At 40.9% G+C, this 25058-nt stretch overlaps 1 protein-coding gene across 2 annotated transcripts in view; it reads right to left on the bottom strand.

The window, feature by feature from the left end:
• Nucleotides 1-25058, bottom strand: part of ATP6V1H (ATPase H+ transporting V1 subunit H) — a 107407-nt gene that overhangs the window by 29582 nt on the left and 52767 nt on the right. For both annotated transcript variants that reach the window (XM_077765023.1, XM_077765024.1), the window contains 3 exons: nucleotides 23059-23237; nucleotides 20283-20408; nucleotides 11171-11272 (listed from right to left, as the gene is read on the bottom strand). In XM_077765023.1, the coding sequence (XP_077621149.1) occupies nucleotides 11171-11272; nucleotides 20283-20408; nucleotides 23059-23237 (407 nt within the window). The remainder of the gene's footprint in view (nucleotides 1-11170; nucleotides 11273-20282; nucleotides 20409-23058; nucleotides 23238-25058) is intronic.

The following is a 25058-nucleotide window of genomic DNA, read 5'->3' as shown; positions in this document are numbered from 1 at the left end:
ATCGCCTCCGCCTTCCCCATTCACCAGCCTCAGGAAGATGGAGGCAACACAGGCAAGCTCGGGGAAGCGGAGCCAGGAAGAGGAAGGACTGTGGGCCTGCACCCGCTGAGGGCATCACAGAGAAAAGAGAGACGCCCTCCTTGTGCATAAGTAGGGAGAAGAGCTGCTAAATGTCTTCAACCAAACCCTTTCTGTGACTTAAAATGATCACAGGGCTGTTATCTAGGCATGAGGGGAAAAGTACTGCAAGCCACCTAGGTTTTCATCCAAAGGCATGAAAAGATTATCATCACTGAATACATTTTAAAGGGGTTTTGGGGCTAAATCTAAAGTTGTTCTTAGCGACAAACTGCCTATCCAGCTGTCCAATCTGCATCAGCACATATGAGCTCCTCTTGGGGGTTGTCAGGGCCGGCTTCTTTCTCCTGCTATTTAACGCTCACCCCTGTCTCCACCTGCCCTTGCCTACTCCTCTCAGAGGGGACTTCTGTGCTTGGTGAGTTTGGAAGCAGGACTCCAAGACACACTTGTCCACTGTCTCTTTTCTCTTCCGCTCTGGGCCAGTGCCCCTTGGGGTTAATGGGTTCAGTAACAGAAAGACACACCACAGTCTCCAAAACGGACTTTACCAGTGAACATTCTATTTTGGCCTCTATCTGTTACCTCCTTTGTGAAGTATCTCAAATAGTTTGGAATTCAGGCAAGCAGGATAGGAATTATTTATTGGGCCTCATCTGGACACCTCCAGCATGTAGAAAATACAGTCGACTCTCATTATTTATGGTAGCTGTGTTCTAGTAAAGTCACCATGAACACAGATTTAGTGAAATCTGGGGACTCCTGGGGAAATACAGGATTACGTTCCCGCCAGCCTCTGGTCACAACATTCTTATCAACTTATCGATACAAAGCCGTGTTTTACATGTTTCTATTTGAAGACAACTTATTTAACCGATGTTGTTGATTCATTAACATTGAACTCACAGCCAACAGCATTAGAGCTCATGCTCGAATGAAGCTTATCTAATGTATGTACTTCCTCTGTGAGGCACATCACAGCCTTCCTCTACTCAGGAACACTGGAGAGAACCTCAGCACTGTGCTCGGGGGCCATTTTACACAGTGAAATCACCAACAACGAGCACAAAAATGCAAAATAAATGACACTAAACAAATCCCAAAAAAAGACACCAGCTTATAGCACAAGAACTAAGATGACAAGGCAGAGTATAGCCTTGTTTGAGTAGCTGTGTGTCCAGCAATTCAAATGTCCCTCTGCCCTGCACATGTCCACAAGTGATCTCGAAAGCATGAGTATTAGTTTGGGGACTATAAATAAATCTTAACAAACAGGCAAATTCACAAACATAGAATCTGTGAAAAATAAGGGTCAACTGTATATGAGTAAATATAATCTCAGAAAGCTGCCATATTATGTATAAAATATGACGGATTTAAAACAGAGATAACATACCATTTTTATACATGTCAGTCAGATTGCTAATACCTCACAGTTTGTACCTCATGTAATCCCACAACAAATGTGCTGCCTACCCCTCTACAAAGTGGTTGTTTGACATTTTAAACCCTTGCCCGTCTATACTATCTTCTCCTATTACCAGCAGCAAGTTTTGAAAACTTTTGCTTTTAATAATCTACATTTTTTATTATTTATAGTATTCATATATCATATAATATATAATATATTATATTAATTTTCAAACTATAAAGGTGACTGCCCTCCACTCCAGAAATTCCAACAGATCTCACACAGGGATGGACAATCTCCACTCTACTGACCCTCACTGCTATAAAATACACATTTTCTGTCTTCTGAATTTAATTGAAATGCCAATTACTTTCAGATTATACAGGGTGTCCAAAATCATTGATGCTTGAAAAAAATGGTGAGAAAAGAATCTTTCCAGTTAATATATTAACAGAAGACATCATTAAAAAGACAGGGTACTTAAATGATTTGATTTAGAACTAGATCCAAGCACTCTGTTCATAAGCTATTGTCTAATAGGGAAAAACTTGCTAACTATTTCAAAACAAGTTGAGTCAACAGCATGTTAGGCTTTAAAGATTGAGAATACTATAATACGTGATTAACAAGCTCAGTGCTGGTTAAGAACTTTTAAGGAATGTACCAGCTGGTGGAACACAGAAATGTAACTGTAGAGTAATCTTTAAATATCCTAAAAAGTACAGCACTATTTTTGTGTGTTGTAAAGGTCTTTTTCCTCTTAATGTAGATCTGTAATATGTAATTCAGGCTTCCAGCAGCAGCGTGTGAGAACAGTGTCTTAGTCACATAAAATACCGATGAGGATTCTATTGCTTAATATTCAATTCACGGCTGATGAAATCATATCACACTATAACACATTATAACGTATTATAATCCCACAACATATTGCTAAAAATGGTTAAGTTACATGTATGATCCCGTTGACACACAAGTAGGCACTACCATGTCCATGTAACAACACACCCTCTAGAGTCTACAAGGTTAATAGCACAGAAATCATTGTTCTGTTCACTATTCTGTATTATTCTATTTTGTTCCCCTTAAGATTTTTAAAAACAAAAATAAGTCAGGAAAATATTTACCAGACTTCTAAATGGGCAAGCTCTTTCTAACCATAAAAGTAGTGAAAGAAACCACAAAGGTTTCCATGGGATGTAAGCTCCATGACGCAATAATCAGAACAGTGCCCAGAGCAGACCAGATGGTCAATCAAACATTAATGCCGGGGCGCCCGGGTGGCTCAGTCGGTTAAACGTCTGACTTCAGCTCAGTCGTGATTTCACAGTCTGTGGGTTCGAGCCCCATGTAGGGCTCTGTGCTGACAGTTCAGAGCCTGGAGCCTGCTTCTGATTCTGTGTCTCCCTCTCTCTCTCTAAAGAGCCCTCCTCCACTCGCACTCTTTCTGTCTCTCAAAAATAACCATTAAAAATTTAAAACAAAAAACATTAGTGCTTAGTGAATTAATGAATTTCAATATATGTTAACTGAAACATACATGATAAAAATCTTACGAACAATAATGTAAACAGCAAACTTTAAAAATCTCTGTCTTAAATGTAGCAACTAAATTCCCTGTAAATCACGTAAGTACTCAAAATACAAAGTGAAAAGCACCAGGTACCAGTCTCCCTGTGAGACTGTAAAGAGAAATGAATACATTCATTGCTGCTGGGAGGGCGGTAAAGACGCTATTCTCACATGCTGCTGCCCTACATTTAATAATGTTTTTAAAATCTCAGAAGTACTTATATACCTTCTCTCACGGGATGGATTTAAGGGGCCAGAACAAAGAAAATAATCAGAAAGGTTTGCAAAGATGTTCACTGTGTTTTTATAATAATGGAAATCTGGGAACATATCAAATAGCCACTAGTAAGATTTGAGCAAACTGGAATACATTTATCTATACGTAGCACTAATTTATATTTTTAAAAATTTGCAGATGAGAAATACTCAAAAACTGAATAAAAATAGGACATAAGAGATATTATAATCAACATTTTGGAAGAAAAAATGTATGCATAGAGGGGGAAAAAACCCAAAAATAAATAAACCATTATTTTTACCTCAGAGCTGCAGTACTGTTTTTTCTTTATTACTCTTTTCCATATTTTTCAAGTTTTCTATAGTAAGAATGTTCCTATTCATGATGACTCTCATTTAAAAAAGATAAATTAATTGGGTTTTACCGATGAAAAGTTAATGGCACCCTCAAAATAAGCTACTAAGTTTTATTTGTAAGAGCTACACTAGGCTCTGTACAAAAGGAAACAAAGACATGTACCTCATAAAAGGTGCGCATTTTAAAAGAATAAGGAATATTTTTGATAGTTCTTTCTCTCCACATTTACTATGCCCTACTTTGTGGTCAACAATATGCTTAGACAGACACAGTTCCCTTTTCACAGGTCACAGTCCGGTGGGGCGAGGGGACAGAACAGGTTATCTTTGCAGAAACTGAACCGTGCTAGAGAACAGATATATGTAAAGAAAAGTGGACAGATTTTTGTGTTTTAAAGGCAGTGCACTGGTTCTCCAGAAAAAAAAAGAGAAGAATTTTTCCATCAGTCAGTATTTTTACTTGAAAAGACAGAAACCTAACTGCCTGATTAGCACAGTGTGAGCATTTCCTGAAAGGCGACTGCAGCTTGGAAGTCTGGGGGCCACGCGTGAAGGCTTGTCCGGACTGAAACACAATCGAGCTGCCCGGCAAGTCAGCGGTCCTCCAAGGGCGTGGCTTGGCCAAGTGCACCAGGGGCTGCGGCGCAGCGCCGTAAGTTTCTTCTGTGGACACCCAGACACCGGGCGCTCCTGCCTCCCCTCCCCATGGGGCCTGGCCACCAACCCCCCCACAGTTAAAAATCCACATATCATTTTTGATACCCCATAATTTAACTACTCATAGCCTATGGTTGACTGGAAGTCTTACTAAATAACAAACAGATTTCAAATTTAGCAGCAATAAAAACAAGAAAAGAAAGTGCGTAGACAAAGTGTGTATGATTCAAGCATTCTGTTATCAATACCTTGGTAAAAAGCCCACAGACAAAATCATTTCTGTAACTGACACCAGAGTTATCAGTAATTTAAACGTGAATTAGATTTTTTGAGTATTGATTTTTTAAATATTTATTTCAAATTGTGGGTGTGTAAACCCACTGACAATCTATTTATTACACTTGAGAAACACCCCCATGTAGGAAGATAGGGGGATGACTTCACAGAGAGAAAATGCTACAATTTTTCAAGCAGATTCAAAGAGAATGAGAGTCTTCAAGGAACTATGTGATAAGAAGAAAATAATTTGAAAATATATCTCAAAGAAGGAGCAGAAGATTGTATAGAAATGAAGTTACTCTGGGGCGCCTGGGTGGCTTAGTCGGTTAAGCGTCTGACTTTCGCTTAGGTCATGATCTCGCCGTTCGTGGGTTTGAGCCCCGCGTCGGGCTCTGTGCTGACTGCCAGCTCAGAGCCTGGAGCCTGTTTCAGTCTGTGACTCCCTCTCTCTCTGACCCTCCCCTGCTCACGCTGTCTCTCTCTCTCTCTCCTAGAAATAAATAAAACATTTAAAAAAAAAAAAAGAAATGAAGTTACTCTGAGAGATACTGGTGAGGGGCTTCAAAAAAAGAATAAATATGCTAGCCCATGGGTCCATGTAAGCCACCGGAAGGAAAGAGAGAAACAGTAGCATGCCAGAGTGTCAGGCAAAACAAAAACAAAAACAAGTGCTTCGGCACTGAGGACTGACACAGAGGATGACAGCAGCGATGTAGCCTGGACAAGGGGAAGCCTGGAGTGTGAGACAACCCTTCATCAGGGGAGACAGTAGGGAAGGGAGAAAAGATGGGACGCGGCAGAACTGGATTATGTGAAGGCATCACAGGCTTCTGCTTAGCAGCAGATGTGGTATAAAACAGTGTATCCATTAGACACATTTGAAACACTAGCTGATGATAACAACTCAGTACTGTAAGAAGGTAAGTTCCTAAATAAGCTTTTCACCACCGTTATGATTCTAGAATGAGGATATTTTATATACACAATGGACTACTACTTGGCAATGAGAATGAATGAAATCCTGCCATTTGTAGCAACGTGGAGGAACTGAAGGGTGTTATGCTGAGTGAAATAAGTCAGGCAGAGAAAGACAGATACCATGTGTTTTCACTCATAGGTGGATTTTGAGAAACGTAACAGAAGACCATGGGGGAAGGGAAGGGGAAAAAAAGTTACAGAGAGGGACTGTGGCAAACCATAAGAGACTCTTGGATACAGTGAACGAACTAAGGGTTGATGGGGGTGAAGGAGAGGGGAAAGTGGGTGATGGGCACTGAGGAGGCCACTTGTTGGGATGAGCACTGGGGTGTTGTATAGAATTCAATAAGACAATAAATTACAAGCAGCATATCAAAAGAATCATCCACCAAGATCAAGTGGGATTCATTCCTGNAGAAAATAATAATAATAAAAATAAAAACTAGAATGAGGATATCTTATCTAGATTTGCTTTTTAGCTTCCCTTTCCAAAAGTACTATAAATAACTCCAGTTACATATCTAGGAAAGATCCATCTATCATCTGTTTTTCATGTTAAATATATCTTAGATGGGCTAGGGACCTTGGCTATTAGCTATATTTACATAAAAGTAAAATCTGTCTTTATTTTTATCTAAAGATCTTAAATTTTTTTCATAATAAAATAGGCTATTTTAAAATGGTATTAATGTTAGATGGTTCTTAATGTCACAGTGTCAAGAACCACGAAAGATCTTGGCTTTTATCCCACTTGGCAAGCAAGTAAAGCTGCCACAGTTTCATAAATGCCGGTAGAGGACATGAGATCCCTGGGTCAGAGACTGATAGGTTGTCATTCAAGGTAAAGAGGTAGGAGGAATATAAGCACTTTGTGCTGCCTCCCCAAGCCACAATTTCCATAGGAAAACACGAAGAGAGCTAAATGAGCCCTGCATGCAGTGTAAAGAAGAGGAACTTTGAACTTAAGGAACCCAAACCTCTCATAATAGACAGTAAGCACCCTGCCCTTTGTTTGCAGGTATACATCTATTTGAAAAGGGCATTCAGTGCCTCAGTATGCAAGAAGGGCAAAAAGATGAGAGAAATGTTTCCCTACATATACCCTTATTTCTACATTATCTTGCTTTCTGGCAAGTTTACCTGAATATGCCACTCCACGGGTCCCTGTGAATAATCTGGCTGATGCAAGCGGAGATTAAATACATAGCACCAGAATAAAGTGACCTTGTAGTATTGATCTTATCCATGTCCCCCAAGGTCCTAGACCTAACCAACTGAAAATATACCATAAAACATCAGGGTCAACTTAAAATCCAATGGCTTTCCCCTTAAGTTTCTGTATTGACCTTCATAGCTGGCATTAATCAGGCACAAATGGATATATAAAGAATGTGCAGATTCTTCCTTGGCTCAAGAAGGAAGTCTCCAGGAATTCTGCCACCTAACTTGGCCAGTGAGTTGAAGCTAACTTGAGTGTCTTCCAGAGTTAGGGTGTATGGTATCACTGATCACTTCTTTTTGGGAAACTCCACTGAATCAGCAAAGGTAGCTCCTTTTAATAGAGATCTCCACATTCCTATGAGGACCACATGATCAACTGGTAGCGTTTCCTTAAATACTCAAAGGCTCCTTAGGACTACGCCTCATGTGTAAGCTTTGGGGAGGAAAGCAAGTTAATGCCTGGCCTTCACACAGGAAGTATAATACCAGGGGTATACTCATGGCCTCTGCAAAGAAAGTGTTTACATTTACAGTTGTTGGGCCCCCCACGTGAGATCTTCATCCGTGGTGGTGGTGGTGAGGCAGGGCTGGGTGAGGGCAGACAAGCTGACGGCGCCCTCAGTGTGGCTTCCCAGATGGATGGTAAACCTGAGGCATCTCAGTTCAAGTCGAATAACAGTCCACACCTGGTTTCAGGAAAGACTGACCTACTTATCTATGGCACCAGATGGGTGATATTTATCTGCCCCTTGGAATGGCTGAGGGAGGCTTAGGGATAGACATGAAGAGCTACTGACAGGTATTTTGCCTGGGAGCTACAAAAGCTATTATTGTCCCTTTGGTTTCCAATAGATTTCTCAGTAAGGTTAAGGGAATGGCCACCACATTGTGGCGATGCTCTCTGGAGGTAGATGGCAGATCGGCAGTCAATTAGACATAGAGTGTGCAACAGTTCATAGATCTTCATGAGGAGAGCTCTAGGGAAACCCCACTGACAAAGATTAATATTCTCCCTCCCCTGTATCTCTGGGGAATGAGATATTTTTCTGTTTGCAGGGGCTAAAGCTGTTACCCTTCCACTGCTACAAAATCAATGTGTCCCAATCCAGCAGCTATAACTTCACCAATTTCCAGTCAGTGACTAAATGCATGCGAACCTCCGGTCTAGAAGGCTCAAGTGACAAGTAGGATGAGAGCACAGCTATAAAACTTGCAGAGACGGGCTATGGGAATGATGTCTGCAAGGAGGCTGGATAACACATCCTTCAAGCGTGTCTCCCCTCTTCAACAGCAATAACGTGGCATCCATCCATGGAAAAAGTGCCTTCATGGGAACTCTGGGATCCAGGTAGGGGCTGGGAAACCCTGGTGCACTCTCCGACTCAGGAAAGACACTTGGAGAAGGCGGGCTCACACCCAGACAGCTCACTCACTGGCTGTGGTCCTAGCTACAGACCCGGAAACGGCTCTGTACGCTGAGAATTCTGCTACAGTCCCGAAGGCTTCGGTTCTACCATCAACAAACTTTGCCAAGGGGCCTTGGAGGAGTCACACGTACGCATCCATCAGCTAACAGGCACGCCAACCTCAGTCCCGCTTGTGTGGATCTGAAATAGCCCTTAAACAGGCTTCAGGCCCTCTCTGCTGAGGTCTGGGAGCCGCGAGAAGGTAAGCCCAACAAACTGTCAGATTTTGAAAGGGCACTGTGACTGGTCTCCAGCCCACCCAGGCCAGTCCACAAACATTCGTGAGGGCACAGAGACCCAGCAGGAGACTGCAGGCTGCACCCTGTAAGTGGCTCTAACCCTACCACAAGGAGTCTGCCAGCAGGCCAGCCAGTCTCTGGCAGCCGGCAGGAGACATCTGGCAACGCTTCCAGGGATCCTGCAAAGGGCCCTATACTCAGCCCCAGCCCTCCCCAGCCAGTGCGTGAGCAGCACTGCTGGTCCAGCAAACCAGTGGGAGACACTCCCACCTGCACCCCAGGGATCCTGAGAGGGTCCTACACTAGGGTCGATTCCCTCCAAGCTGCAGTCACCAGCAGTCTTGCAGACACAGGGACCTGGTGGGGGGACACTCACACCGGTGTCTCGGGAGATGCTGACATGGTCCTAGACTCGGCGCCACGTCCTCCAGCCGAAGTCAGGGATTGGTCCCACCCACCCGAGGGACCCTGGGGTGCAGATGCCCTTCTGTGCCTCCAAAGCCAAGTATGCATACTTCGGCCCCAACCAGGAATCCTGAAATAGTCCTGGAGCTCGGTGCCAGCCCCTCTCGACCACGGCCCCGGGCCCATCCTGCCCACCCAGGGACCCTCAGTGACCGGGCGGCAGTCCTCCCTGGGACTCGGCAGGAGGCACACCCGTCCACACACCCGGTGAGAGGACAGCTGATGCAGGATGCAGCTGCGGAGGCTGAAACGGACCCTGTCCCTGCACTACCCTACTAAACAAGGTCCTGGACACACTCCCAGCAACCTGAAGACCAGACAGGAAACCAGGAACAAACCTGCCAACCATGGACCCCGCTGCAGACCCATCCCCCTGCATAACCCCCTCCAAGCCAGCACGAACGTGCTTCCACAGGTAATCTCATCCATCAGCTCGGACTACAGAGAGGAGGCCATTATCTGCTGAAAATGGTCTTTAAAGCCTGGAAGAGGCATTAGCTCCTTCAAATGCACAAACATCAACGCAAGGCTACACAAACCATAAAGAATTAGGTAAATCTAACACTACTGAAGGCAACCAATAGTTTCAATCCCACAGAAATATGTATCTAAAATCTGCCTAACAAAGGATCAATACAATCATCTTACAGAAGCTTAATGAAGTGAAAGAGAACACAGACCACTGAACAACATTAGAAAAATGACACATGGACAAATGACAACAAAGACATAGAAATTATAAACAGAAGCAAACAGCAGACCCGGAACCGAAGAATACAATGACAGAGCTGAAAACTACAACAGAGAGCTTTCCCACACAGACTTATGCACCTGCTGTCCATAGGCCATCTGCTTCTGAAGTCTGCCGGAAATACAGTTCTATGTAAGACCAGGAGCAAGGGTTTGCTGGGCCAGAATGAGAACGTTCTGCAGCTCAAACACTTGAGTAATTCAGGAGCTACACTAAATAATTTTCTACTTTCCCTACAGTAGGTACCAATACCCGGAGTAGTTTCCATATGCCACGTGCCTAATGTTCTTCTCTCATTCATCCTCCAGAAGAGCTTGGGGGTCTCTCCCCTCCGCCGCCCCACTCTGTCTCTCCCAAAACACGTAAATACACTTAAAAAATTTTTTTAGAAAAAAAAAGACTTAAATATTTATGCACTACAAGAAAAAAGAGGGAGTTATGAAGTTAATTGTGGAATGTTAAAGGATGCAAATCACATCTCTGGCTCTTGTCAATTTTTGCTCACTTTGTAAGATGTTTTGGGCTTCAGGACACTGTTTTGTGATAAATAAGAAAAATATGGTTATATGTCTCCTTATAGACAGCTTTGCTGAATACAAAATATTAACATTAACAGCAATGAAAGTAGCTAGTACTTACTGAGTACTTACCAGGTACCTAACAGTACTACTCTCATCACTGTACTGGGTTAGCTCATTCAGTCCTCACATCCGCCTCATGAGAAAGGAGTAGGACTCCATCCCAATTTGATAGATCAGGAAACCGATTCACAAGCAAAACAGCACTAATTCAAACCAAGGCTCAACATATCTCTGCTTTTCCAAATAGCATCAAACAGCCCTTGTTTACCATTAATGTTTTCTCCCTTGATATAATATTGGTACCTTACTTTCTTGCTTTCCCCCAAAATGCCTATCTTTTCTTTGTTACTGTATCTAAATGATTTTAAATTATGTAGCCAGCACCATCTCCTCTGTAGAGCCTTATCTGTCTCATCCCACATGAATTCCTCTCTTTTCAATACTCTGAAATACAAAATTCTATTACCAAACATCTATTACAACTTTTCTCCACAGGTATAAATTTTCTTCAATACTGTGAATCTGCTAAGTTCAATATAATGTCTCATCATCTCTGCAACTACTGGTAGTAGTAGAAAAATAACCAGCACACACAAAAGGGCCACTGAATTAAAATTACACAAACCAAAGAAGATCCTGAAGGTAAAATTTCTAACGTGAGCCCTGCTGGCCACAGCACAGTAGTATCATAGCTGTACGGATACTTTGATACTACCCATCTTTAACTCGGTTCATCAGAATTCCCCATATTATGGACATCTTGACCTCACTTACTCCATTAGCTCCTATGCTAAACTAGTCTATTACAAGGCAAGTACATTAGTTAGGATTTTATGTTGAGAGTTTCAGGAAACACGAGTTACTGGCTTTTCCCTTACCGTTTGCCCCGTGGATAATGCCGTACGTATTCTCCAACATCATGAGCAGCAACAGCTAAGACTTGTGGATCATCTGACACTTCCAGAAGTTTTGTCAAAATCCTGAAATAAAGTTAATCCAGAGAGATTGATTTCCAGTTCTCCCGTAGAGCACAACAGAGCACAGGTATAATGCAAGTGTCTCTGGAAAATAGGCATTTATAAATATAACGGTAATTTCTACAGATCTTACTATTATCTGTAACACATTACACATAAGAAGCTACATGTAAGTTAACAGTTTTCCAGCTTTCATACATATGTAACAGGTTACTTTCAGATTCACAATATATACTATACCTCACACCACTCCCAAATAATCAGGAACTCCCTCTCCCACTCTCTCAAGAAAGACAACTAAAATGAGTTAATGGGATTTTAATACACAACTACCACTAAATCCTTGCCAATTATATTTTGAAAATTAAACACCTGTAAGCCTTTTGTTAGTATTAAGAAGTTACTTGAAGCCGTAATCAAGACGGAGCGTGCGCCCTGAGCACACACATCCTCCCTCTCTCCCTCCAAGTCTCACAAAGGACCTGAACTTGGAACTTCACCAAACGGCCCAAATTCACAATCCTGGCTCCCTCGCTGTCCTACTACTTCCCGCACAGCAGCCACACAGGCCGAGTGACACCACCGCCAGAGCCTAACTGTGCTTGTGACAACGGGAGCCAACAGGACACAGAGAAGGCTCCCCTCTGCTGGGAGCTGGGGCCTTGACCTTGACTGCATAGTTCTGCCTCCTCCAGGACCTGGCCCGCATGTGTCCTCCTGACTGAAGGCAGACAGGATGCACCGCCCAGAATCCAATCCACTGGGAGATGCGGCCCATCTCACTTCAGAGTGAACTGAGGGGAGATCATTCAAGGCATCGATTATTTGAGCAATTGAAACTGCTCAAGGGCACAGAAACAGAAAGACAACTTCTCAACTCACCCCACAAATAGAGCATAAATGGGACAACCAATCAGAAGGAGTAATTTTTTAAGTCTTATTTATTTATTCTGAGACAGAGAGAGAGAGAGAGAGAGAGAGAGCCACAGAACTGTGAGATCATAACCTGAGCCTAAATCAAAGTCAGACACTCAAACGACTGAGCCAGACGGGTGCCCCAGAATGAGTAATTTTTTTAATGGGTAGGCAGAAGATGAACATATTTTTAAAAACTGCTTTTTGTTTTAAGATTGTACTTTTAAGTAATCGCTACATCCTGTTGGATGTAATACTAACAAGGCTAGAACTCATGGCCCTGAGATGAAGAGGCGCATGCTCTACCGACTGAGCTCTACCAGGCGCCCCCAAAACACTGCTTTCTAATATGCCGGCAATAGTCACTCACTTAGACAAAGATATATGAAAACCTTAAAGAATTAGTTAACTGAACCAGCAGAATACTGAAAAAATTATCTTTTCCGTTCTCAGCTCAAATATCACCCCTTGCTTAAGAGCCTCTGATCCCTTTAAGATAGTGCCCATCCCAGGGCACTATATATATAGTACCTTCCTCATCATCATCATTTTGTATCCCCGCTTCCTGATTCATTTTTCTTCACAAGACTCACCAGCCATGATATCATGCAGTTACCTGACTATTTGTTCAGTCCTTCTCTCTCGAATACAAGGGAAGCTTAAGGACAATAGGAACGTACTCTTATTTGCCACCCACTGCATCTGCAACACCTACAACAGTACTGACGGTACAACGGGTGCTCCACAAACTCTTGCTGGGAAATGAATACATTTAAGTATGAAATGGTGATGCTGCCAATTGGGAAAGACAATTTGACAACTCCTAATGGCATTTAAAATACACGGAACCTTTGAGCCAGTAATTCTATTTCTAGGGCCCTAAGCCTCAGTAATATCTTCACGTTTCCCTAAAAATGTCTCTGTACGCTAGAATAGAAACCGTCTAAGAGAAAGGGCCAGAGGGCAGAGGCCTCATGCAAGAGTTAGGTTTTCCCTCCATTCCTTCCTCCATGCTGGTGGCTCTGTCCTCTGTAACGCTGGCTCCTTCGTGTACGAGCAGCTTCACATTCACCATTTTGTCTGATCCCTACAACCAGGGTCGCTGGGTCTTCCTAAGTCACAGAGAGGTGAAAAACCAAGGCTCAGTGAAATAAAGTGCACCAATTAAAAAAAAAATAGAATTAAAATGCTTAAAAATAAGTCTTTTAGTAGACCTCAAGCCACAATAAGTGAAAAAGACAAGTCACAGACTAACATATACAAATAACTTTCTATAGAAAGATGCACTACGGGAAGTCCATGAACAAAAGAACATTCAGAGTGGGTCACCTGCTGACTGGTTACCACTGGGGAGGAATGTGAGATAGAACTGCAGTGAAGAAGCATTTCCACTTTACTTCTGCCTGCCCAGGCTGCTTGATGTGACTTAGAATTCAAAATTCAGAAAACACACACATTAAAAAAAAAAGTTCCTTTACTAAGATGTTACAGTCCCTTAGAATTGCTCATTTTAAAGTTGAAAATGTAAGTTGAGAATACTTAAGCCTAAAAAAGTTTTGATACCATTTAACTGTCTCTTTTGCAAACAAACTGTTTGCTTACAAAATACAAACCTTATTTCTTAAGATCTGTACTAGAAAACAACTTGAATCACAACTATCTTTGCTCATATCATTTGCAGTAAAACAAATACTCTTTGTTCAAAATCCGTACAAGTCTATGATGCTTGCATACTTTTTAAAAATTTTTATTTTTGACAGAGAGAGCGAGGGGGGAGGGGTAGGGAGCAGAAAGAGAGGGAGACACAGAATTGAAAGCAGGCTCCAGGTTCAGAGCTGTCAGCACAGAGCCCAACGTGGGGCTCGAACCCATGAACCGTGAGATCATGACCTGAGAGGAAATCAGATGCCCAACTGACAGAGCCACCCAGGTGCCCCTAGAGCTTGCATACTTTAGTTTCTGGAATGCGTTTATTTGGTAATGTCTCCTAAGAGTGTGGCTCAACATTTCTATGCCTACCTTTTTCTATCATCATCTCAGCCTGTCAAAAATCTAATTCTATGAGCAACAGGAAACACTAATAAAGAACCTCATTGTCAATCAGGGGATTATTTCATTAGGAAATAATTGCAGTCTTTTATCTTCCAAACTAAGATATCTGCATTTCCAAGTAATATAAGAGAAAGGATGAGCATTTATTTATTATACACATACATGTTCCAAACTCGGTGTAAGTGCACCCTCACAACAACCCATAAACGAGGAATGAGACCCGGAGAAGGTACAGAACCTGCCTCAGGACACGATCTATGTTGAAGCAGACCTGGACCACCACCTGTGACCTCAGTCCACACTGAGGACAACTGGACCCGACGCCAGGTCATTCAACTCAAGCACGTGGAAACCCACGAAGACATATACTCGATTTCCCATACATTTATTTTTTAATTTCAAGCTATGCCAACTTGCAAGGTATTCTAAAGTTAAGTTTCATTTAACTGAAACGTTTTAACAATTTCAAAATATGAGTGCTTTGATGTTAATCGTTTTTAAGTTTCATTATATTATTTTATAAAATAAGAAAATATTAACATAAGATTCCTTAAAGGCACAACAGAATATCTGTTCTGAATACTTGAACCAGAAGCTAGCACATTCCACCTGAAGTCCAAACCCAGCAGCTACATGTTTTTGTTTATAAAGTTTTATTGGCACACAGTCCCTCTCCATGTAGCTGAGACATGCAGCTTAATACTCAAGCAGGGTCTGCAAACCAGCAACATCAGTATCAAACTTAGAAAGGCCTACAAAGACCCAACCCTGGGCCTGCTGGGTTAGAATACATATTTTAAAAAGATCTCCATTAACATTTGAAAACCACAGTTTCAGACTCAAAAAGTGTTAGAAGGAATCAGAAACTTTCTAATCAAGTCTAGAAAGTATAAAAATGAATGTAATGGCTGTCCCTTAGAGTCATGCGGCCCACTGAAAATCTTCAGCAACAATGAAAATATCTCTAAATACTTCTAAATTGACGAAGTATGCTTTTCATTTCTATATTCAAGTCATCGATAAAACTTTTCAACAGAACAGGTCCAAACACAGAGGTTCTGTGGTAATCTAAGAGAGCTCCCCCAACTCCTCTCAGAATAGTGTTGTTAAGTTGGCAATAGATTCATCGTCAAGAGCCGAATCCACCTCCACATGAACCACAGGCAGGCATCCTGCGAGACATTGCACTGGGCTCGAGAGGGCAACACATTACAGCTTTGGAGCTAGACCAAAGGTGAATTCTGGCTGACATATGCTAGAAATGGAATCTTGGAAAGCGTCTGTTCAAATCCAGTGCAGAATTTACATTATTATTGTAACTGATCGCTCCACAAATTCATTCTTGTTCTCCTTCACAATGTTCTTCCTCAGTTTTAAAAACTTGTTTGCTCCCTTGGCTTTTTAATTAGCCTCCCTTCTTTGCTCCCTCCCTGTTTGCTCCCTTTGTTTTCAATTACCATCTGTGCAGTTTCTTGCATTTCAGAATATTTCCTTATTCAAAATACACACCTATTTCAAAATTATACCATAGAGATTCCAAAGTATTTTCTGTGTACCATTATACTCAAAACTGACAGAGAAAAAATGAACTTACATCATATACTTGCTAAATTTGGAATTACCTGGAAAAATAGGTCAAAGTCTGATATATGTACAATTCTCCAGAGATAAAAGGAAGCCTAGTATTCACTGTGCTTTTCATTTTATTTTTTTAATGTTTATTTATTTTTGAGAGAGAAAGAGAGATACAGAGACAGAGCACAAGTAAGGGAGGGACAGAAAGGGAGGAAGACACAGAATCCGAAGCAGGCTCCAGGCTCCGAGCTGTCAGCACAGAGCCCAACACGGGGCTGGAACCCACAAGCTGTGAGATCATGACCTGAGCAAAGGTCGGATGCTTAACTGACTGAGCCCCCACCGTGCTTTTTAAATAACAGAATAGAGAATTCTTCTGTGTCCACGCCTCTCCTTGCTGAGACTCCCCATGCAGAGAATTTAGAAAGGTGAAAGCCAAAGCCAAACAATGGCTTCCTATTTCTCTAAAACTAAAGTACTACCTGTCATTGTTTCTGGTTATTCAGAAAAATCATGAAGGGTCATAAAAAGGTAAAGAGTAATTTGAAGGAAGCATAAAAATTAAAACCTCATTATAGAAAACAGAACATGCGCTTCAAAAGGCTCTTTAAGTGTATCATCATAAAGATACATGTAATGCTTTAGTAATAATTTGTAAAAAGCTCCCCTCCATTATATTCAAGTTTTCCAAAAACCAGGTTTAAAAGACATTATTCAACCCCTTTTGTTGTTGTTAAAAACTTCAAAGTAGCACATCAAAGGCGAAAAGATAATCTACTTTCCCCCTATCTATTCTCAATCAGTCCTCCAACATCTATCAACCACTCGCTTTGCTTTGTCAAATGCTTAAATAAGCATTTTCAGTAATATATGGAAAATAGGTATAAACAACAGAGACAGGTGTGCCTAAAAATGCTCATTGGACACATGTATTTACCTCTCCTCCTTCTACATACCCCATTAAAATGAGAGTAAAAGAATTTTTTTTCAAGCTTTTAAATTCCAGTTATTCCATATACAAGGTAGTATTAGTTTCAGGCGTAGAATTTAGAGATTCATCACTTAACATACAATGCGCAGTGCTTGTCACAAGTGCCCTCCTTAGTACCTGGCCCCCATTTAACCCATCCTCCCATCCATGGCCCCTCTGAAAGCCATCAGTTTGTTCTCTATAGTTAAGAGTATGTTTCTCGGTTTGCCTCTCTTATTTTTCCCCTATGTTCATTAAATTCCACAGGAATGAAATCCTATGGTATGTGTCTTTCTCTGACTGACTTATTTCACTTAGCATGATACTCTCTAGCTCCATCCACGTCATTACAAATGGCAAGATTTCAGTCTTTTTGATGGCTGAGTAATGGCCCACTGTGCGTGTGTATAAATACATTATACAAATATCATATCATCAGGATGGACATTTGGGCTCTTTACATAATTTGGCTCTTGTAGTTGCTGCTGCTCTAGACATCAGGGTGCATGTATCCCCTCAAATTATTTTTGTATTCTTTGGGTAAATACCTAGTAGTGCAATTGCTGGATGGTAACGTAGTCCAAAACTTAAATGTAGGCAAGCTTGGCATGGCAGTGACTTTTTAGATACAACAACGAAGCACAATTTGTGAAAGGAAACACTGACAGGTTGGACTGCATCACGATTAAAAGCTCTTGCTCTGTGAGGCACAGTGATGAGCATGGAGAGACAAGCCAGAGATGGGGAGAAAATATTCGCAAAGCACGTATCTGATAAACGACTTCTATCCAAAATACATAAAGCGCTCTTAAAATTCAACAATAATAAAACTCAACTTAAAAATGTTTAAAAGATCCGAACAGACATCTCATCAAAGAAAACGGACAGATGGCAAGTAAGCAGACAAAAAGACGAGCAACACCACACATCACTGGAAAGCACTGGAAAGTACTTGATTCTTAAGACGGCAGCGCCCTGGACGCTGACAACACCAGGTGCCAGCGGTGATGTGCAGTGCCCGCTGCTCTGATTCATTGCTCACCGGAGTGCAAACAAGCACAGCCGTCCTGAGACACGGTTTGGCACCTTCTTCTAAAACTAAACCTGAGTCTTAGTGAACAACCCAGCAATCACGCTCCCTTCAGATTTACCCAAGTGAGCTGAAAGCTCATGTCCACATAAAATCCTGTATGTGGATGTTTAGAGCGACTTTATCTACAGTAACGGCTAAAGCTGGGAAGCAAGCAAGGTGTCCTTCAACGCGGGAGCTGGGGTACAGCTGTACAATGTGATATTCAGCAGTAAAAAGAAAAGAGAAAGTAAAAAGAAATGGGCTACCCAGCCACACAAGAAACCACAAAGGAAGTTTAAAGGTGTAAATGTTCCAAGGAAAGCAGCCAGTCTGAAAAGGTTATATACTATTTAATTCCACCTCTATGACGCTGTGGAAAAGGCAAACTACAGGACAGAAACAGGTGGTTGCCAGAGGTTCAGGAAGAGGGGGAAGGGCAGAGTGAGCAGGTGGGACATGGGAAATTTTTAGGGCAGTGAGACTATTCTGCATGACACGGTAATAGGGGATATGGGGTATTGGTCAGAACTCACGGAACATACCACACAGAGTGAACTATACAACAGAAAAAGGGAACCCTGATGTAACATATAGACTTCAGTTAAAAATAATGTATAAATATTGGTTTGTCAGTTATGACAAATGTACCACACTGATGCAAGAGGTTAATAACGGGAAGAGAGAACATATGAAAACTCTCTGTACGCTCCCCTCAATTTTTCTGTAAATCTAACATTATTCTAAAAATTAAAATCTATGGTGTGTGTGTGTGTGTGTGTGTGTGCATGCACGTGCGTGCAGAGGGGAGAGAGAGAAATTCTTGCATTGTTTATAATAGCAAAATCTGGCAATAGTATTAAATATCCCTAAGTGGGAGACCGATTCAATAAGATACAGGAATAAAAAAGAAGAAAGTAGAAGACTCACATTTCTTCATTTCAAAACGTACTATAAAGTAAAAGTAATCATGACAGTGTGATACTCATATCAGGATTGTCATATAGATCAACAAAAGTGAATGTCCAAAAATAAACCCTTATGTCTACAGGTCAACTGAATTTCAATAAGGATATCAAGACAATTCAATAGGGAAAAATAGCCTTCTCAACAGATGTTACTGGGATAACTGGATAGCTATATGCAAAAGAATGAAGTTGGACCCTTACCTCACATTGTGTACAATAAAATTTGAAAGGATCAAAGACTTAGATGTGGGGCGCCTGGGTGGCTCCGTCAATTAAGCATCCAACTTGGGCTCAAGTCATGATCTCATGGTTTGTGAGTTCGAGCCCCGAATTGAGCTCTCTGCTGACGGTTCAGGGCCTGAGGCTGCTTCAGATTCTGGGTCTCCCTCTCCCTCTCCCTCTCTCTTTCTCTCTCTCTGACCCTCCCCCACTCACACTCTATCTCTCAAACATAAAAAAAAATTTTAAGACTTAAATGTAAGTGCTGAAACCATAAAAATATTACAGAATACACAGGAGTAAATATTCAGAACACTAGTTCTGGCAATGGATTCTTAGGTATGACACCAAAGGCATGAGAAACAAAATAAATAGATAAATTGGACTTTATCAAAATTTTAAAATGTGCTTCAAAGGACTCTATTAAGAAAGTGAGAAGATAACCCAAAAAATGGGGCGCCGGGGTGGCTTAGTAGGTTGAGTGTCTGACTCTGGATTTCGGCTCAGGTCATGATCCTAGAGTCGGGGGTTTGAGCTCCAAGTTGGGCTCTGTGCTGACAGCTCAGGGCCTGGAGCTGCTTCAGATTCTGTGTGTGTGTCTCTCTCTGCCTCTCCCCCGCTCATGCTCTGTCTCTCTCAAAAATAAATAAACATTAAAAATGGTGTTGGTTCAATTAGATATCCACATAATGAAAACAACTGTATCTTGATCCCTACTTTATACCTTACCCAAAACCAATTCTAGATGGAATAGAGATCTAGCTGTGAAAGGTTAAACAGTAAATCTTCCAGCAGATGACCTGGAAACACATCTTCATGACCCCATATAGGCAAAAACTTCTTAACCAGGACACTAAAAATAACACTAGCCATAAAGGAAAAAATTAATCCAATTGAGCTACATTAAAACTAAGAGTGAGATGGTAATGTGACTGAGTAGAAGAAAACAGGTGTGATGAACAGATAGAAGAACTCTTGTTCAGAATATGTATAGAGCCCCTATTTAAAAACACCTTTTTAAAGGCTTGAACAACCAGTTCTGAAAAAACAGATAGCCAAATGACAGATGAGAATATGAAAAGGTATTCAACCACATAAGGAAGGAAGGAGATACAAATTAAAATCATGAAATAACTAAAACTTTTTTATGATTTTTAAAAACTTCTTATCGTGAGTGATGAAGATAAGTTGGCAAGGACGTGGGACAGCCGGTGTGAAGAGCATGTAGTGAAATTGAAGACTCACTTTAAAAGCTCGTAGTTCTTCTCGTTTAGCCGCACAGCGTTCTCCCTCCAGAATTTCTCAGACTTGTGCACAGGGCTCCACTCCAGTCTTCCAGACTTCAGTTCTGAGCTGTACTCATCAAAGGAGCTACAAAGCAAATGTTAAGGAACTCAAAGTTTAGAAACATCGAAGAGCTACTCCAAATTAAGCAATGCAAAACATTTTTACCATTTCAATTATACCTCAATAGGGAAAAAAAAAATTCTTCACTGATGACTGAACTGCAAAGCCTGGCAATCCTTTGTGCATTAACGACCTACCACTAAACAAAGTTCAAACAGCTTAAATGATCTTTAATAAGTCATGTGAAATTTATTCAAGGTCCTAATGTCCAAGACTCCTATCAAGTTGGAGTGCTCAAAATGAGATTTATTAAAAGGAGCACTTGCTTGCAAAATCTTTATCCTAATAAATAAAGTATAATCAGTATAATATCTGATGATCTATCAGTCTCCACCGTGCCACTTAAAATACTATATTTGCCACACCACTAGATGCACTCATGTGAATTTATATGAAAGTATGTTACTTAAATATAACATAAAATAGCAAATTCTAATACTATAAATGTCACAAACCACTATATTGTATTATGCAACTAAAAATACACATATGGGCATGACATTGCACAATGTGATTACAATCACTGTGAAGGTAATCCTCTGATTAAATTAACACATTCTAGAATAATTAAAAACAAAAACCTCCGTGCATATAGCAAACTGCGATGCAATCAAATTAAAAAATCCTTCTCTGTGTATCAAGTAACTTAATGATTCAAGGCTTCGTTCTATAAAAAAATGTTTAATGTTGTCAGCCAGCAGACAAACAGTAACAGGACATGGTTGGACATTCTTTCAAGTGAAAACAAAGATTCAGCCATTTAAATACTGATTGGTAATTAGTATATAACCAATATAAACAGAATTTTACTGGTTAAGTTGAACAGAGTGTCCTACTAAAGAAAGTAATCATTTAACGTAAGGCCAATCTGTGTAAGAAGTAAACTAATACTGTTTAACATTAATTTCCTAAACCTTTAACAGCAAAAACAGACACAACGCTCTTTCACCTGTACTCATCACCCTACTGGCTTTCATGTAGTAAATAGCAAAGCTTTTCAAATTACCAAATTCAACCTGAAAAATCAAAAATAATAATAATTGGCTAATGTGGATTAAATAATTTAGAAAGCTAAGTATCATTACACTTATTCATTTTCTTAAACTTTTTTTAATGTTTTATTTATTTCTGAGAGAGAGGGAGAGACTGCGTGAGCAGGGGAGGGTCCGAGAGAGAGGGAGACACAGAATCCGAGCAGACTCCAGGCTCTGAGCTGCCAGCACAGAGCCCGATGTGCGGCTCAAACCCACGAACTGTAAGATCATGACCTGAGCCGGAGTCAGACGCTTAACCGACTGAGCCACCCAGGTGCCCCTGCACTTACTCATTTTTAAAAGAGATCTTAAATCATGATTACAGAAGAACTGATAATAAATTTGTAAAAATGAACAATAAAATTTATAAGAACTGCCAAGTCTACTGCTGGCCAGACTACTTTATTACAATCCAGTTACTCATATTTGGAATTACAGAAAGACAAAACTCATTTGCCTCCCTCCACAAACTCCATTATAAACCACTGACATGGGTGATATATCCTCTTTCTCCAGAGGCACGTGGGCCTTGGGATTAAAAGCTGCACTGAATTATCTGGTAAATACATTTCTGGAACACATACACCATACAGAAGGCATTTGCTGGACACCTGAAACCTCACAATAAATCCTCTAAGGTTAGAATTATTATTGCTATTTTATCAAAAGGAGAACACAGACTTTGCAAAGTCAAGAAGCTTGTCAAGGCCACGTGTGGAGCAAGTAGCCAAACAATTCCAAGTGAGTTCAGCCTGGCTCCCAAACCCACACCACCCACACAGAAAGATCTACTTCTACGACAGTAAGTCCCTTTTAAAAATGTACCAATAGTTTAGAAACAAAGAATACATCGGTTAACGGGAAAGATCATCAATACATTATTCAACAAAAAAGAACAAGGTCCAGAAGCATATGCAGACCCCATCTGTGTATGTGTGTGTGTGTGTGCGCGCGCGCATGTGTATGCGTGTGTGCGTGCACACACGTGCCAGGGGAGCAGGGCTAGGAGGGTTTCTTTGGAAGCAAACACAAAAAATGGGGGTGGGGACGACTGCGTGGAAGAGGTATAGAGTCCCTTCTAGAACTAAGTAAGGATTCTTTTTTTCCCCCCACTGGATTGTACGTCATTTGCATAATTTTTAATATCAAAAGTAAATAATACCAACAGGAACTTCAAAAAAGCAGGGGGAAAAAATCCTCTTTCCATTTATGGCCAAACCTCCTCCACAAATTAAAAACAAGTAACTGCTTAAAAAGATTCTAAACCAGGGGGAGAGTCTTAAGGGTTCCACAGTGACACAAGCACCCTGTGGGAGTGCAGCCAGTCAGATCTCAGCCAAGAGAACGCTGGGAACCTCCCATAAGAGAAGAGGTAACACACAGCTCTAACCAACTGTTACCATGGTGATAAGCCAGTTGTCCCCCGCCCCCCATACCCCAATTCTTAACAGAAGACATCATGTTTTAGTGAAATCTTTTGAGTTTATAGTTAGTAACAAATTTAGACTTTCTTAAAATACTAGTAAAGTCAAACAAGGCCCCATATACCCACCCTGTGAGAATTTTTTAAAATAACATACCTAAGGTCTTGGACGCTCTCACCAAGTTTTTCCAAAAGAAATTTTATATCTTCGCTGATATCTTCATCATCGTACTTCTGCTGTTCCAAGTTCTCCAACTGTTTCAGAACTTTGCACTGAATCATAGCCAGGGCATATTCTTGACGGGTTTCTCTTTCGGTCGATTTTTCCAGAAAGTTCTGAGTTAGACAAACACATGAGAAAACTGTGTAAGTCCCTATATGTGATACTCTTAGACCCCTGTGCCTCCTCTTGCGTGCTCTCTCCGCCTCTGCTCTCAGGTTAAGCGAAGGCTGTGTCACAAATCCTTACCTCTTGCCTGAGCACCTGTCCGCATCAAAAGCGTCCTTCTTACTCCTCGCTTCCTTCTTGGCTCAACTACACATTTAAAATGACTGAACCAGATGAGCTTCAAAACACTGATTTAATTTACAATTAAAACCATCACGTCCTTTCTCACAGCCCTGCTCCTGAGCACACCCCTGTGAACTTGCCATCTGTTACCACTGAGGGATAAGTTAGAGTACTTAGGGATACTAGGAAAGAATGTTTCTTCAAGTTTCTCTAGAGCTTCTCAGTCACTCTTCTTCCCCTTTCATCAACCTACACATGCACAAAGAGCAGTAATAAAAAAAAAATCTCTTGCTACTTATGAGAAGACTTATGAAAAAAGCAAAGGAATCCTAAATATGCTCGACCCTTCAGCAATATGGGTTTGAACTGTGCAGGTCCACTCTTTTGCAGATTTTGTCAAGAATTATAGTACAGAACTGGAAGTATATTTTTATTCCTTATGATTTCCTTAATATTTTCTTTTTTCTAGCTTTCTTTATTGTAAGACTACAGTATATATAATATATATAACATACAAAGTGTGTGTTAATCGGCTGTTTGGTTTATCAGTAAGGCTACAGTTAACAGTATGCTATTCATAATGAAGTACTGGAGGAGTCCAAAGATCTGCATGGATTTTCTGCACCACAGGGGGGTCAGCACCCTAACTCCTACACTGTTCAACTACATTTATAAAAATAAACTCTTCATTGGATTAACCAGTATTTCTAAGCAAAGACGACGTTCAGGCTTAGGGGCAGAAACAAACAAGCTCTCAAGAAAGCCACCTACACCAAAATGGCAAAGAATCTGTCAAATGCCTTCCCTACACACACACACACACACACACACACACACACACACACACACACAATCCTGTAATGATAATTCCAAATCAACTATACCAAACTATGAGATTTTTGAATTTATTTTTGCAAGCAAATTATATTCCTATCATTATGCTAAATAAAGACATTAAGAGATTTAGCTTAGCATATAGAAATTAGAGACCAATCCCTATCAAAATTCCAATGGCATTTGTCAAACAAACAGAAAAAATAACCCTAAAATCTGTAGGGACCCATAAAAGACCCTGAATCACCAAAGCAATCTTGATAAAAAAAAGAACACAGCTGGAGGCATCACACTTCCTCTGTAACTGAACTACAAAGCTTTATTTATCAAAACAGCATGGCACCAGCATAAAACAGACACACAGACCAATGGAACAGAATAGAGAGCCCAGATATAAAAGCCCACATATATAGTCAACTAATATTTAACAAAGGAGCCAAGAATACTCAATGCAGGGGGCACCTGCGTGGCTCAGTCAGTTAAGTGTCCAACTCTTGATTTCAGCTCAGGTCATAATCTGACAGTTTGTGAGATCAACCCCCATGTGGGGCTCCTCACTGACAGTGGGGGAGCCTGCTTAGGATTCTCTCTCTTCCCTGCCCCTCCCCTGCTCATGCATGTGTGCTCGCTCTCTTTCTCTCAAAAATACATACATACATACATACATACATACATACATAAAAGAATACTCCATGCAGAAAGGACAGTCTTTTCAATAGATGGTGTTAAGAAACTGGATAACCACAAGCAGAAAAATGAGAATGAAGCCCTATCTTACACCACTCACAAAACTTAACTCAAAATGGATTAAA

The sequence above is a fragment of the Crocuta crocuta genome, unplaced genomic scaffold, assembly GCF_008692635.1.
Source record: "Crocuta crocuta isolate KB4526 unplaced genomic scaffold, BGI_CrCroc_1.0 scaffold94, whole genome shotgun sequence".
In the NCBI taxonomy this organism is placed as follows: domain Eukaryota; kingdom Metazoa; phylum Chordata; class Mammalia; order Carnivora; family Hyaenidae; genus Crocuta; species Crocuta crocuta.
Note: the sequence above shows the minus strand (reverse complement) of the source record. Positions and strands in the feature narration are given on the sequence as shown.